The sequence below is a fragment of the Mustelus asterias genome, unplaced genomic scaffold, assembly GCF_964213995.1.
Source record: "Mustelus asterias unplaced genomic scaffold, sMusAst1.hap1.1 HAP1_SCAFFOLD_467, whole genome shotgun sequence".
Lineage (NCBI taxonomy): Eukaryota > Metazoa > Chordata > Chondrichthyes > Carcharhiniformes > Triakidae > Mustelus > Mustelus asterias.
The window spans coordinates 11,890-27,458 of NW_027590420.1; the positions used below are offsets into that span (position 1 = coordinate 11,890).

Here is a 15,569-nt window from a genome sequence, read left to right on the forward strand (position 1 = left end):
ACAGCTACCCTGTGACCCCCACACATATCCATAATCTGCTTTGCAATTTCTTCCTCCACATCTCTATTACTATTTGGGGGCCTATAGTAAACTCCTAGCAACGTGACCGCTCCTTTCCTGTTTCTAACTGCAGCCCATATTACCTCAGTGTGCATATCCCCCTCAAAGTGCTTTTCCGCAGCCGTTAAACTATCCTTGATTAACAATGCTACTCCTCCACCTCTTTTACCAGCTTCCCTACACTTACTGAAACATCTATACCCCGGAACGTCCAACAACCATTCCTGTCCTTGTTCTACCCACGTCTCCGTAATGGCCACAACATCGTAGTCCCAAGTACCAATCCACGCCCCAAGTTCATCCACCTTGTTCCGGATGCTCCTTGCATTGAAGTAGACACACTTCAACCCATCTTCCTGTCTACCGGTACCCACCCTTGACCTTGATACCTTCCCCAATATCTCACCACCCTCAACACTGACTTCCGGACTACAACTCCTTTTCCCACTCCCCTGACAAATTAGTTTAAATCCCCCTGAAGAGCCGTAGCAAATTTCCCTCCCAGGATATTGGTGCCCCTCTGGTTCAGGTGCACCCCGTCCTGTTTGTAGAGGTCCCACCTTCCCCAGAACGTGTTCCAATTATCCACGTATCTGAAACCCTCCCTCCTGCACCATCCCTGCAACCACATGTTTAAGTGCACTCTCTCCCTGTTCCTCAACTCGCTATCACGTGGCACCGGTAGCATACCAGAGATGACCACATGTTTTGTCTTTGCTCTCAGCTTCCAGCCCAGCTCCCGAAATTCCTGTTTTAAATCCCCGTCCCTTCTCTTACCTATGTCGTTGGTACCAATGTGTACCACGACTTGTGACTGTTTCCCCTCCCCCTTAAGAATCCGGAAAACACGGTCCGAGACGTCACGGACCCTGCTATCCGCTAGGCAACAAACCATCCTCGAGTCTCTTTTGCTGCCACAGAACCTCCTATCTATCCCTCTAACTAATGAGTCCCCAATAACTATTGCCCTCCCGCTCTCCTCCTTACCCTCCTGAGCCACAGGGACGGACTCAGTGCCGGAGATCCTCTCACTGCGGCTCACCACTGGTATGTCGTCCCCCTCAACCGTATCCAAAGCGGAATACTTATTGCTAAGGGGAACGACCACAGGGGATCCCTGCACCGACTGCTTCTTCCCAGCCCCTCTCACCGTCACCCATCTATTTTCATTCCTCGGAGTAACTGTATCCCTGAAGCTTGTGTCTATGGCCATCTCTGCATCCCTAATGATCCTAAGTTCCTCCAACTCCAGCTCCAGTTCCCTTACACGGTTTTGGAGGAGCTGCAGATGGATGCACTTCTCACAGGTGTAATCAGCAGGGACACTGACGTCGTCCCTCACCTCGAACATAGTGCAAGAGGAACATTGCACTGCCTGCACACCCATCCCCTCTAGATACCTTGCCAGTACCAGGTAGAAACAGCAAAAAATGAATTAACTCACCCCAGCCCTGTGAGCCAAAGCCCTACAGCTTTCACTCTGCCTCCTGCTCACTCTGCTGCCCGCTAACGACGCTGCCCGCTCAAAAGTGCGGCCTACTTTTAAACCCTCCAAAAACCTTCCCAGACTCCTGCTGGGCCCACTTCCTGTTTTAAAAAAAACCTCCGATTTTTTTACACAAATTTAACTTAAAATAAATAAATAAATGTAGTGAACAAACCAACTGCCTTCTCCTCACCTTATTTTGTCCACTCCCACGGCTGTCCTTTCCCCAGCAACCCAAGCATCAGTTTCAACACTGTCGCCAGATCAGGAACAAATTTGCCAGAATAATTGATAAATCCTCAAACAATCTCAATTGGGACATTTTCTGGTCTTGTGGCTTTCATGATGGCCTCCATCTTCTTGGACGCCTTGTGTAACCCATCACCATCAATGACATGACCCAGGTATTCAATGGAGTCCTTGAATAGCTCCCATTTCTCTCTCTTGTAGGCTGTGCCTCTGCAACCTCCTTAAGGTATTCTCCATATTCTCCAAGTCCTTCAAATCATCCTCCTCTGTCCAACCCTTAACCAAGGTATTGTCCAGGACTCCTGGACACGGACTCCTGTCAATCTACTCAAGATTAGGTCCATGGCCCTCTAGCACAGAGATAGGTGATGTGATGCCAAAAGGAAACTGTTTATAATGGAACAGGCCCCTGTGTGTGACTATCGTTAGTGATGGTTGTGAATGCGTCACTACCCCGATCTGAAGATGGGCCTGCGCTAGGTCCACTTTGCAGAATTTCTTTCCCCCTGTCAGGCCACTGAATAGGTCCTCGATGAGAGGAAGCGGGTATTGGTCTGCACACAGGGCTGGGTTTGCAGTCACTTTAAAAACCTCTCAAATTCTCACTGATCTGTCTGATTTCAAAACAGGAGCCATTGGGATGGCGCATTCACTGGTGGTCACTGGTTCCAATGCCCTCAGATCCACCAGCAATTCCAATTCAGCCTCAACCTTAGGCCTAATGGTGTATGGTACCGGACGTGCCTTCAAACCTTTGGAAAAGCCTCCGGCTTCAACCTTGACACGCTTCATCTCTCCGAGAGTTCCTTGGAACACATTGCTAAATTTTTACAGAATGTCTCGTAACCTCGTGTTCAACCGGCCTATTTACCACACCCCAGTTCAATTTCAACTTCTGGAACCAGGAGTGTCCGAATATCGCAGGGTCGCCTTTCACCACATATAGTGGTAATTCTGCAATTGGTCTCTCAACTGTATCTTCAGCAATACATAACCCTTGAGGGGAATCACTTGCTCTGTACATGTTCACAAGGTCATCTTGGCAGATTTTAATGGCAGGGCTTTTAACTTCTCCCTGTATACTGCTTCCAGCATCAAGGACACCATAGAACCTTTGGAACCATAGAATCATTGAATCATAGAAACTCTACAGTGCAGAAGGAGGCCATTAGGCCCATCGAGTCTGCATTGACAACAATCCCATCCAGGCCCTATCCCTGCTTAGTTACCCTCCTAATCCCTCTAACCTATCACATCCCGAGATACTAAGGGTTAATTTAGCATGTCCAATCAATCTGACCCGCATATCTTCGGACTGTGGGAGGAAACCGGAGCACGCGGAGGAAACCTATGCAGACACGGGGAGAACATGCAAACTCCACACAGACAGTGACTCAAGTTGGGAATCAAACCTAGGCCCCTGGAGCTGTGAAGCAGCAGTGCTAACCACTGTGCCACCCAAAACTTCAAGTTACACGGTTTTCCCTTCCAGTTTTGAGAGAACCCAGAAACGATCAGCTTCACACTGTACTGATAGAGCCTGAACTCTTGTTTCTCCTGACTGTCTGCTCTTTCTGCAGACCCGGCTGATCCCCTATCCTCTCCATGGCTCACAGCATGGATTTTTCTTCCTTCTCTTTGGACTTAGTTGCACCCAGCAATTCGGGCAATGTGACCAACTTGCATGCGCTTGCAACAGTGGGCCAGCAACTCGATTCCCTGGGACCTGTCCTGCCACATCATAGATCATAGAATCCCGACAGTGCAGAAGGAGGCCATTCGGCCTATCGATTCTACACCGACAACAATCTCACCAAGCACTATTCCCGTAACCCCACTTATCTACCCTGCTGATCCCCTGACACTAAGGGTCAATTTAACCTGGCCAACCAACATAACCTGCACATCTTTGGACTGTGGGAGGAAACCGGAGCACCCGGAGGAAACCCGACACCGACACGGGGAGAATGTGCAAACTCCACCCAGACAGTGACCTGAGGTTGGAATTGAACCCAGGTCCATGGTGCTGTGAGGTAGTAGTGCTAACCACTGTGCCACTATGCCATCAGCGGCATTCCACTTGCAGCACCAAACTCTGAGGGGCTTCCGCAACCCAGACACTGACACCCAACTGCGCTGCTTCTTTGGCAGCTAATTCCATGGAAGTTGCGATTTCTAATGCTGACTTAAACTGCAAATTCCTGTCAGCCAATAATGGTAAGTTACAGAGATAGGGAGGGTTGTATGGGCTGGAGTAGGTTACAGAAACAGGGAAAGTTGTAGGGGCTGTGGAGGTTACAGAGATAGGGAGGGATGTAGTGACTGGAGGAGGCTATAGAGATAGGGACGGTTGTAGGGGCTGGAGGAGGTTACAGAGAAAGGAAGGGTTGTAGGTGCTGGAGGATGTTACAGGGATAGGGAGGGTTGCAGGGATTAGAGGAGATTACAGCGATAGGGAGGACTGTTAGGGCTGCAGGAGGTTATAGAAATAGGGAGGATTGTAGTGGCTGAAAGATATTACAGAGATAGGGAGGGTTGTAGGGACTGGAGGAGGTTACAGCAACAGCACAGAGTGATACTGCGGGGAGGCCAAGGATGGATCTTAAAGATGAGGGATGTTTTTCTATCTTTTGAGCTTAACTGAAAGGAAGATATCAAGTGTGGGGTGGACTTCTCGCTTCCGCGGCAACCGGAGCAAGCTGTCAGGAAGGCAAGCAGGACGTCAGAGTTGTTGTGGTTACTGAGTGTTGTCAAGGGGAGGGGGACAAAGTGGAGATTAGAAGCGGTTAGCCTGAAATTGAAAATCTACCTTCGAGGGCATCAGGCTGCTGGCAAGTGACAATCGCCACTCGGACAGCAAGTGCAACAGGCTGATCCTGATGTTTGTGACACTGAAGTATGGTGGTGAGTGTTCTTGGGATCTTCCTTTGCTTCATTTGGCACCCACAGCTAGTTATCAAAACAGCTGAGCATTGCCCTCTTCTGACCCCACAGACGATGAGTCCGTCATCTTGAACATTCAATGTCGCGTCCAGGTGTTAATGGATTACATCAGGTCTCATTGCAGCTGCAGCCCCGAAGGTAGAGGGAGCTTTACTCTGTATCTAACCCCGTGCTGTACCTGTCCTGGGAGTGTTTGATGGGGACAGTGTAGAGGGAGCTTTACTCTGTATCTAACCCCGTGCTGTACCTGTCCTGGGAGTGTTTGATGGGGACAGTGTAGAGGGAGATTTACTCTGTATCTAACCCCGTGCTGTACCTGTCCTGGGAGTGTTTGATGGGGACAGTGTAGAGGGAGCTTTACTCTGTATCTAACCCCGTGCTGTACCTGTCCTGGGAGTGTTTGATGGGGACAGTGTAGAGGGAGATTTACTCTGTATCTAACCCGTGCTGTACCTGTCCTGGGAGTGTTTGATGGGGACAGTGTAGAGGGAGATTTACTCTGTATCTAACCCCGTGCTGTACCTGTCCTGGGAGTGTTTGATGGGGACAGTGTAGAGGGAGTTTCTTTCTTTTCGTAACCAAATTTCTCTGTTTCAGAGGAAGTTGATGTGAGTGAGGTGAATGGGATGGTGAAACATCTGGCAACGTTCCCTGCACTTTATGCCTCTGAAATCTTGACAGCGCGTGAGGTGCTGATTCTGGTGAGAGTGGAGAGTGAGTATATTAAAGTATATTGAAGGCTTTATTGTCAAAATATTAAGCTGTATTCAATCGTGGTTAGACCACAGTTGGAGCACTGTGCACAGTTCTGGTCTCCATATCCCTCAGTTGGACCACACTTGGAGCACTGTGGGCACAGTTCTAGAAACATAGAAACACAGAAAAACTACAGCACAAAACAGGCCCTTCGGCCCCACAAGTTGTGCCAAACATATCCCTACCTTTGAGGCCTACCTATAACCCTCCATCCTATTAAGTCCCATGTACTCATCCAGGAGTCTCTTAAAAGACCCTATTGAGTTCGCCTCCGCCACCACTGATGGCAGCTGATTCCACTCACCCATCACCCTCTGTGTGAAAAACATCCCCCCTAACATTTCCCCTGTACCTACTCCCCAGCACCTTAAACCTGTGTCCTCTCGTAGCAGCCATTTCCACCCTGGGAAAAAGCCTCTGAGAGTCCACCCAATCTATGCCTCTCAACATCTTGTATACCTCTATTAGGTCTCCTCTCATCCTACGTCTCTCCAAGGAGAAAAGACCAAGTTCCCTCAGCCTATCCTCATAAGGCATGCCACCTAATCCAGGCAACATCCTTGTAAATCTCCTCTGCACCCTTTCAATCTTTTCCGCATCCTTCCTGTAATGAGGCGACCAGAACTGAGCACAGTACTCCAAGTGGGCTCTGACGAGGGTCTTATATAGCTGCATCATTATCCCCGGACTCCTAAACTCAATCCCTCGATTGATAAAGGCCAGCACACCATACGCCTTCTTAACCACCTCCTCCACCTGCGGAGCCGATTTTAGAGTCCTATGGACCGGACCCCAAGGTCCTTCTGATCCTCTGCAGTACTAAGAGTCTTTCCCTTTATATTGTACTCCTTCATCCCATTTGACCTGCCAAAATGGACCACTACGCATTTATCTGGGTTGAAGTCCATCTGCCACTTCTCCGCCCAGTCTTGCATCCTTTCTATGTCCCTCTGTAACTTCTGACATCCCTCCAGACTATCCACAACTCCACCAACCTTCGTGTCATCGGCAAACCTACCAACCCATCCCTCCACTTCCTCATCCAGGTCATTTATGAAAATGACAAACAACAAGGGTCCCAGAACAGAGCCCTGGGGCACACCACTGGTGACCAACCTCCATTTAGAAAAAGACCCATCTATACCCACTCTCTGCCTCCTTTGGGCAAGCCAGTTCTGGATCCACAGGGCAGCAGCCCCTTGGATCCCATGCCCTCTCACTTTTTCCAGAAGCCTTGCATGGGGGACCTTATCGAACGCCTTGCTAAAATCCATAGAAACCACATCTACCGCTTTTCCTTCGTCAATGTGTTTAGTCACATTTTGGAAGAACTCCACCAGGCTCGTAAGGCACAATCTGCCTTTGACAAAGCCATGCTGAGTATTCTTGAGCATACTAAACCTCTCTAAATGCTCATAAATCTTGTCCCTCAGGATCTTCTCCATCAGGTTACCAGCCACTGAGGTTAGACTCACCGGTCGGTAATTTCCTGGGCTATCCCTATTCCCCTTCTTGAAAATAGGAACCACATCCGCAATCCTCCAATCCTCCGGTACCTCTCCCGTCTCCATCGACGACGCAAAGATCAATGCCAGAGGCTCTGCAATCTCTTCCCTCGCCTCCCACAGTAACCTGGGGTACATCCCATCCGGACCCGGCGACTTATCTATCTTGATGCCATTCAAAGATTCCAGCACAACCTCTTTGTTAAAGTCCACATACTCAATCTTTTCAGTCCACCGCACACCCACAGTGCATCCACCCAGGTCCTTCTCCTCTGTGAAAACCGAGGCAAAATACTCATTAAGCACCTCTGCTTAGTTCTGGTCTCTGTATCCCTTCATCCATTGGTGAGACCACACTGGGGCACTGTGCATGATTTATGATTGATATTGGGGTATGCAGTATGATATTCGGAGAGTGGGATGATATTCGATGTGAGATTGGAGCTGTTATATTGGGGGCGTGTTATTGTAAATTGGAGGTGCATTATTGGGGGTGGGGTATTTGGGGTGTGATATTATGGATGTGATGTTGGGTGTATCATATTGGCTGTGTGATATTGGCTGTGTGATATTCGGGGTAATATTGGGTGTGTGATCTTGGAGTTAAGATATTGGCAGGTGTGAAATTGGGAGTGTGATATTCGGAGTGTGATACTGGGGGTGAGATATTGGCTGTGTAACATTCGGGGTGTGATAATGGGGTTGTAATATTAGGATGTCATATTAGGATATGATGGATGGTGTGATATAAGGCGTATGATATTGGGGGTTGATATTGGGAGTGTGATTTTTGGGTTGTGACATTGGGGTGTGATATTTGGGAGACTGATATTGGGGGGTCTGATATTTGGGGTGTGATATTTGCAGTGCAATACTTGGAGTGAGATATTGGGGATGCGATATTTGGGCTCTGATATTCAGGATGTGATAGTGCATATTAGGGTGTCATATGCGGTTTGTGATGTTGGTGGTGTGATATGGGGCATGTGATATTGGGAGTGCGATATTGGAGGTGTGATATTGGAGGTGTTATATGGGGGGTGTGATAGGAGGGATGTGATATGGGAGATGTGATATTGGGGGAGTTATAGTTGTGCTGTGATATTGGGTATGTGATATTGGGAGTCTGATTTTGAGATGTGATATTGGGGATGTGATATTGGGTTTGTGATTTTGGAGGTGTGATATTGGAGGGTGATATTGGGGTGTGATATTGGGGGTGGAATATTGGGAGTGGAATATTGGGGGTGGGATATTGGGGATGGGATATTGGGAGTCTGATATTGAGTTGTGATTTTGGTGTGTGATATTGGGTTTGTGATTTTGGAGGTGTGATTTTGGAGGTGTGATATTGGAGGGTGATATTGGGGGGTGATATTGGGGTGTGATATTGGGGGTGGAATATTGGGGGTGGAATATTGGGGGTGATATTGGAGGTGGGATATTGGGGGTGGGATATTGGGGGTGTGATATTGGGGTGGGTGTGATATTGGGGGTGTGATTTTGGTGTGTGATATTGGGTTTGTGATTTTGGAGGTGTGATATTGGAGGGTGATATTGGGGTGTGATATTGGAGGGTGATATTGGGGTGTGATATTGGGGGTGGAATATTGGGGGTGGGATATTGGGGGTGGAATATTGGGGGTGGGATATTGGGGGTGCGATATTGGGGGTGGGATATTGGGGTGGGTGTGATATTGGGGGTGGGATATTGGGGGTGGGATATTGGGGTGGGTGTGATATTGGGGGTGTGATTTTGAAGGATGTGATATTTCCGTTTCTCTATTCGAGGGCCTGAAAGCCGTGAAGCTCCTAATTATATCCCACTTCTCCGGAACAGTTCAATCATTAACCCTGGCTTCCTTGGTGAGTATCCAATATACATCCATATATAATCTCCCTGAGAGAAGGAATAAAAGACACCAGTCAGTGTACAGATACCTCCCTGAGAGAGAGGGACTGAGAGACACCAGTCAGTGTACAGATACCTCCCTGAGAGAGAGGGACTGAGAGACACCAGTCAGTGTACAGACATCTCCCTGAGAGAGAGGGACAGAGAGACACCAGTCAGTGTACAGATATCTCCCTGAGAGAGAGGGACTGAGAGACACCAGTCAGTGTACAGATATCTCCCTGAGAGAGAGGGACTGAGAGAAACCAAACAATGTCCAGGTATCTCCCTGAGAGAGAGACTGAGAGACACCAGTCAGTGTACAGATATCTCCCTGAGAGAGGAACTGAGAGACACCAGTCAGTGTCCAGATATCTCCCTGAGAGAGAGGGACTGAGAGACACCAGTCAGTGTACAGATATCTCCCTGAGAGAGAGGGACTGAGAGACACCAGTCAGTGTCCAGATATCTCCCTGAGAGAGAGGGCCTGAGAGACATCAGTCAGTGTACAGATATCTCCCTGAGAGAGAGGGACTGAGAGACACCAGTCAGTGTACAGATAGCTCCCTGAGAGAGAGGGCCTGAGAGACACCAGTCAGTGTACAGATATCTTGCCGAGAGAGAGGGACTGAGAGAAACCAGTCAGCGTACAGATAGCTCCCTGAGAGAGGGACTGAGAGACACCGGTTAGTGACAGATATCTTGCTGAGAGAGAGGGACTGAGACACACCAGTCAGTGTACAGATATCTCCCTGAGAGAGAGGGACTGAGAGACACCAGTCAGTGTACAGATATCTCCCTGAGAGAGAGGGACTGAGAGACACCAGTCAGTGTACAGATATCTCCCTGGGAGAGAGGGCCTGAGAGACATCAGTCAGTGGACAGATATCTTGCTGAGAGAGAGGGACTGAGTGAAACCAGTCAGCGTACAGGTGGCCTTCTGAGAGAGAGTGACTGAGAGACACCAGTCAGTGACAGATATCTTGCTGAGAGAGAGGGCCTGAGAGACATCAGTCAGTGTACAGATATCTCCCTGAGAGAGAATGACTGAGAGACACCAGTCAGTGTCCAGATATCTCCCTGAGAGAGAGGGACTGAGAGACACCAGTCAGTGTACAGATAGCTCCCTGAGAGAGGGACTGAGAGACACCAGTTAGTGACAGATATCTTGCTGAGAGAGAGGGACTGAGACACACCAGTCAGTGTACAGATATCTCCCTGAGAGAGTCGGGACTGAGAGACACCAGTCAGTGTACAGATATCTTGCTGAGAGAGAGGGACTGAGAGACACCAGTCAGTGCACAGATATCTCCCAGACAGACTGAATGACTTAAATACATTTGTTAATTAATATGAGCATATGTCTATTCCTCTGACCAATCCTTTGATCACAGTCATTCTCCTATTTTCTCTGTTTCTCCATCTTTTTCTGCATCCCTCCATCTCTATTTTTTGATCTCTCTTTTTCTGTCTTTCATTGCCTTGTCTCTGTCTACCTTTCTTGGTCTGTCTGTCGTTCTCTCCCTTCTCTCCGTCTATCTTTCACTGTATCTCTCCCTGTTTGTCCTTCTATCTTTCTCTCTCTCTTACTCTCCCTCTCTTGTCTCTCTCTGTGTCTCCCCCTTTCTTCTGTCTCTTTCTCACTCCCTCCCTCAGCTCGCCTTCCCAATTGTGAGGGTGGCCACGCCGAGTTCCACCGGCACCGGATGAAGAAATCGAAGAAGCTCCAAAGCGCCATGACATCCTCAGCGAATCTTGGCAGTAAGTCCAAGGTGACCTCTGACCTCAGCCAGGTGGGGGTCAGAGAGAGGAGGGTGGGAGAGTGTGGGGGAGGAGGTAAAGACCTGGATATCTGTTCCCACCTCAGGATGTCAGAGTGGACTTCACAGCCAGTGAAGGAGTGTTTGAAGTGTGGCCACTGTTGTAATGAGAAAACCTGTCAGCCAATGTGTGCACAACAAGATCCCAGAGACAGCTATACCATCATCATCCTGAACAGTGGATTATAGAACTAACAGTGCAGCGCTCCCTCAGTACTGACCCTCTGACAGTGCAGCACTCCCTCAGTACTGACCCTCTGACAGTGCAGCACTCCCTCAGTACTGACCCTCTGACAGTGCAGCACTCCCTCAGTACTGACCCTCTGACAGTGCAGCACTCCCTCAGTACTGACCCTCTGACAGTGCAGCACTCCCTCAGTACTGACCCTCTGACAGTGCAGCACTCCATCAGTACTGACCCTCTGACAGTGCGGCACTCCCTCAGTACTGACCCTCTGACAGTGCGGCACTCCCTCAGTACTGACCCTCTGACAGTGCAGCACTCCCTCAGTACTGACCCTCTGACAGTGCAGCACTCCCTCAGTACTGACCCTCTGACAGTGCAGCACTCCCTCAGTACTGACCCTCCGACAGTGCAGCACTCCCTCAGTACTGACCCTCTGACAGTGCAGCACTCCCTCAGTACTGACCCTCTGACAGTGCAGCACTCCCTCAGTACTGACCCTCTGACAGTGCAGCGCTCCCTCAGTACTGACCCTCTGACAGTGCAGCGCTCCCTCAGTACTGACCCTCTGACAGTGCAGCACTCCCTCAGTACTGACCCTCTGACAGTGCAGCGCTCCCTCAGTACTGACCCTTTGACAGTGCAGCACTCCCTCAGTACTGACCCTCTGACAGTGCAGCACTCCCTCAGTACTGACCCTCTGACAGTGCAGCACTCCCTCAGTACTGACCCTTTGACAGTGCAGCACTCCCTCAGTACTGACCCTTTGACAGTGCAGCACTCCCTCAGTACTGACCCTCTGACAGTGCAGCACTCCCTCAGTACTGACTCTTTGACAGTGCAGCACTCCCTCAATACTGACCCTTTGACAGTGCAACGCTTCCTCAGTACTGACCCTCTGACAGTGCAGCACTCCTTCAGTCATGACCCTCTGACAGTGCAGCACTCCCTCAGTACTGACCCTCTGACAGTGCAGCACTCCCTCAGTCCTGACACTCTGACAGTGCAGCACTCCCTCAGTACTGACCCTCTGACAGTGCAGCACTCCCTCAGTACTGACCCTCTGACAGTGCAGCGCTCCCTCAGTACTGACCCTCTGACAGTGCAGCACTCCCTCAGTACTGACCCTCTGACAGTGCAGCACTCCCTCAGTACTGACCCTCTGACAGTGCAGCACTCCCTCAGTACTGACCCTTTGACAGTGCAACGCTTCCTCAGTACAGACCCTCTGACAGTGCAGCACTCCCTCAGTACTGACCCTTTGACAGTGCAGCACTCCCTCAGTACTGACCCTCTGACAGTGCAGCACTCCCTCAGTACTGACCCTCTGACAGTGCAGCACTCCCTCAGTACTGACCCTTTGACAGTGCAGCACTCCCTCAGTACTGACCCTTTGACAGTGCAGCACTCCCTCAGTACTGACCCTCTGACAGTGCAGCACTCCCTCAGTACTGACTCTTTGACAGTGCAGCACTCCCTCAATACTGACCCTTTGACAGTGCAACGCTTCCTCAGTACTGACCCTCTGACAGTGCAGCACTCCTTCAGTCATGACCCTCTGACAGTGCAGCACTCCCTCAGTACTGACCCTCTGACAGTGCAGCACTCCCTCAGTCCTGACACTCTGACAGTGCAGCACTCCCTCAGTACTGACCCTCTGACAGTGCAGCACTCCCTCAGTACTGACCCTCTGACAGTGCAGCGCTCCCTCAGTACTGACCCTCTGACAGTGCAGCACTCCCTCAGTACTGACCCTCTGACAGTGCAGCACTCCCTCAGTACTGACCCTCTGACAGTGCAGCACTCCCTCAGTACTGACCCTTTGACAGTGCAACGCTTCCTCAGTACAGACCCTCTGACAGTGCAGCACTCCCTCAGTACTGACCCTTTGACAGTGCAACGCTTCCTCAGTACAGAACCTCCAAACGTGCAATGCTTGCTCTGTCAGAGGGTCATACTGAGAAAGCACACTGTGTATTCCCTGAAAACTGCTTTGGAAATTTTGGCATTGGGAAGGTCGAAGAGAGACAGGAAACATGCGCTGTATCAGCTGATCTGTATCACCCCTGAATGAATCGTGTGGCTGCCATTCAGGACGCACCCCAGGTTTCAGACCCCTAAATGGAAGGGTTCCCATTCATGGAGGGAGCCAGGAATTGTGTTGCTTTCATCCTGCGTGAACCTTCAGCTGTCCAGAAGTCTTGTGATTTTTAATGAAATTTAAACATTTAGAACATAGAACATAGAATAGTACAGCACAGAACAGGCCCTTCGGCCCATGATGTTGTGCCGAGCTTTATCTGAAACCAAGATCAAGCTATCCCACTCCCTATCATCCTGGTGTGCTCCATGTGCCTATCCAATAACTGCTTAAATGTTCCTAAAGTGTCCGACTTCACTATCACTGCAGGCAGTCCATTCCACACCCCAACCATTCTCTGCGTAAAGAACCCACCTCTGATATCCTTCCTATATCTCCCACCACGAACCCTATAGTTATGCCCCCTTGTAATAGCTCCATCCACCCGAGGAAATAGTCTTTGAACGTTCACTCTATCTATCCCCTTCATCATTTTATAAACCTCTATTAAGTCTCCCCTCAGCCTCCTCCGCTCCAGAGAGAACAGCCCTAGCTCCCTCAACCTTTCCTCATAAGACCTACCCTCCAAACCAGGCAGCATCCCGGTAAATCTCCTCTGCACTCTTTCCAGCGCTTCCACATCCTTCTTATAGTGAGGTGACCAGAACTGCACACAATATTCCAAATGTGGTCTCACCAAGGTCCTGTACAGTTGCAGCATAACCCCACGGCTCTTAAACTCCAGCCCCCTGTTAATAAAAGCTAACACACTATAGGCCTTCTTCACAGCTCTATCCACTTGAGTGGCAACCTTTAGAGATCTGTGGATATTTGAATTCAGAGGACTTCGCATTTTGTGATGGCAAGACAGAGATTGAGGACTAATCAGACTTTCAAATAATGGACAAATGTCTAAACCATGATGTTTTGTATCCCTCCCTCGCTCTGTCGCTCTCATATCTTGCACCCTCTTGCTCTCCTCTTTTTCCCTCACTTTCCATCCATCCTTCTATTTTTCTCCACCCCCAAGGTATCCAGGGCGACTCCGGCTCTCCACAGAAAAGCACCTCCTCTGTTGCAGCAAGGAACAAGCATTCCGGGAACAGGGTATAAAAGCCACGGATTGAGAGAAACGTCCTGGTCGGGGAGCTACACACCACCTCCTGAAATGGAGACCGTGCTGAGGGATACATGTGGAACCGCTCCCCCCCCCCTCCCGCCGCAACCACGGTTAGCTGAGCAGAACCCCCTCCCACTGATCCACTTCGTGGTGAATCACTAATACTACATGTATGTGCCTCACTTTTAGTCATGCGATCATGTATATTGTCCAGAAAAGGCATATGGAGACTAAAAATAAAATCTCAATTTAAGTACTGCAAGTCTAAAAATGCAGCTCTCCCACAGTATTGACCCTCTGACAGTGCAGCACTCCCTCAGTACTGACCCTCTGACTGTGCAGCACTCCCTCAGTACTGACCCTCTGACAGTGCAGCGCTCCCTCAGTACTGACCCTCTGACAGTGCAGCACTCCCTCAGTACTGACCCTCTGACAGTGCAGCACTCCCTCAGTACTGACCCTCTGACAGTGCAGCACTCCCTCAGTACTGACCCTCTGACAGTGCAGCACTCCCTCAGTACTGACCCTCTGACAGTGCAGCACTCCCTCAGTACTGACCAGAACCTCTGACTGTATGTTGGTTTGAAATAAAAACACTGAAACTCTACGGCTGTGTTTGTGACTGCAGCAGGAGGATTAGTTCGGATTAGAACCATCGAGGGAGCCACACGCACCCCCCATGAGCAATGCCATGAGGGTTGGCAAGCGGAGTCCAGTACAAAACCCAGGCACTTGAGAGGGGCGAGAGAGGGAATGGTTATGAGTTACATACATGCAAATTAGCAGCAGGTGACAGCAGAGTACAGACTGGGGTCAGACATCCTTACACAGCTATGAGGGAGCGGGTTGGGGGTGGAAAACATTCACTGGCACATTTCCCACTGGAGACTGTTCCATGGGGCGGGGAGGGGATTGAGGTCATTCCAATTTCTACCCCTCCCCTCCCTGGTGGGAAAGAACATTTGAGCGGATCCAGAATAGGTGGAGAAAGAAAGATCAGACTTGTAATGCACGCTCAAGACAAGTAGCCAATGGCAGTCCAAAGATGTGCGGGTTAGGTTGATTGGCCATGCTAAAATAGCCCCTTAGTGTCCTGAAATGCGTAGATTAGAGGGATTAGCGGGTAAATATGTAGGGATATGGGGGTAGGGCCTGGGTGGGATTGTGGTCGGTGCAGACTCGATGGGACGAATGGCCTCTTTCTGTAATGTAGGGTTTCTATGATTCTATGAACTGACAGTACAGCGCTCCCCCAGTACCGACTCTCTGACAATGCAGTGCTCCCTCAGTACTGACCCTCTCTGACAGTGCAGCACTCCCTCAGTACTGACCCTCTGACAGTGCAGCACTCCCTCAGTACTGACCCTCTCTGACAGTGCAGCACTCCCTCAGTACTGACCCTCTGACAGTGCAGCACTCCCTCAGTACTGACCCTCTGACAGTGCAGCACTCCCTCAGTACTGACCCTCTGACAG

At 49.9% G+C, this 15,569-nt stretch overlaps 1 protein-coding gene across 2 annotated transcripts; it reads left to right on the top strand.

Annotated features, from left to right (window-relative positions):
- Window positions 1-3,781: 3,781 nt before the first annotated feature.
- LOC144486801 (uncharacterized) lies at window positions 3,782-14,841 on the top strand. Of its 2 annotated transcripts, none has more exons than XM_078204815.1 (5): window positions 3,782-4,012; window positions 5,336-5,452; window positions 8,791-8,865; window positions 10,547-10,651; window positions 14,005-14,131. In XM_078204815.1, exons 1-5 carry the CDS (start codon window positions 3,955-3,957, stop codon window positions 14,085-14,087), a joined length of 438 nt encoding a protein of 145 aa, XP_078060941.1. In that variant the 5' UTR covers window positions 3,782-3,954; the 3' UTR covers window positions 14,088-14,131. The 2 variants fall into 2 exon arrangements, with proteins under 2 accessions (XP_078060941.1, XP_078060942.1); XM_078204816.1 differs by lacking the exon at window positions 3,782-4,012 and adding an exon at window positions 4,796-4,876 and having other exon boundaries at window positions 14,005-14,841.
- Window positions 14,842-15,569: the final 728 nt, after the last annotated feature.

Bases quoted from the DNA above. Each gene is read 5' to 3' on its own strand.
- LOC144486801 (XM_078204815.1), top strand. From the start codon at position 3,955: ATGGAAGTTGCGATTTCTAATGCTGACTTAAACTGCAAATTCCTGTCA. The intron at 4,013-5,335 runs GTAAGTTACAGA...TCTCTGTTTCAG, and splicing joins ATTCCTGTCAGCCAATAATG to AGGAAGTTGATGTGAGTGAG. The intron at 8,866-10,546 runs GTGAGTATCCAA...TCCCTCCCTCAG, and splicing joins CATTAACCCTGGCTTCCTTG to CTCGCCTTCCCAATTGTGAG.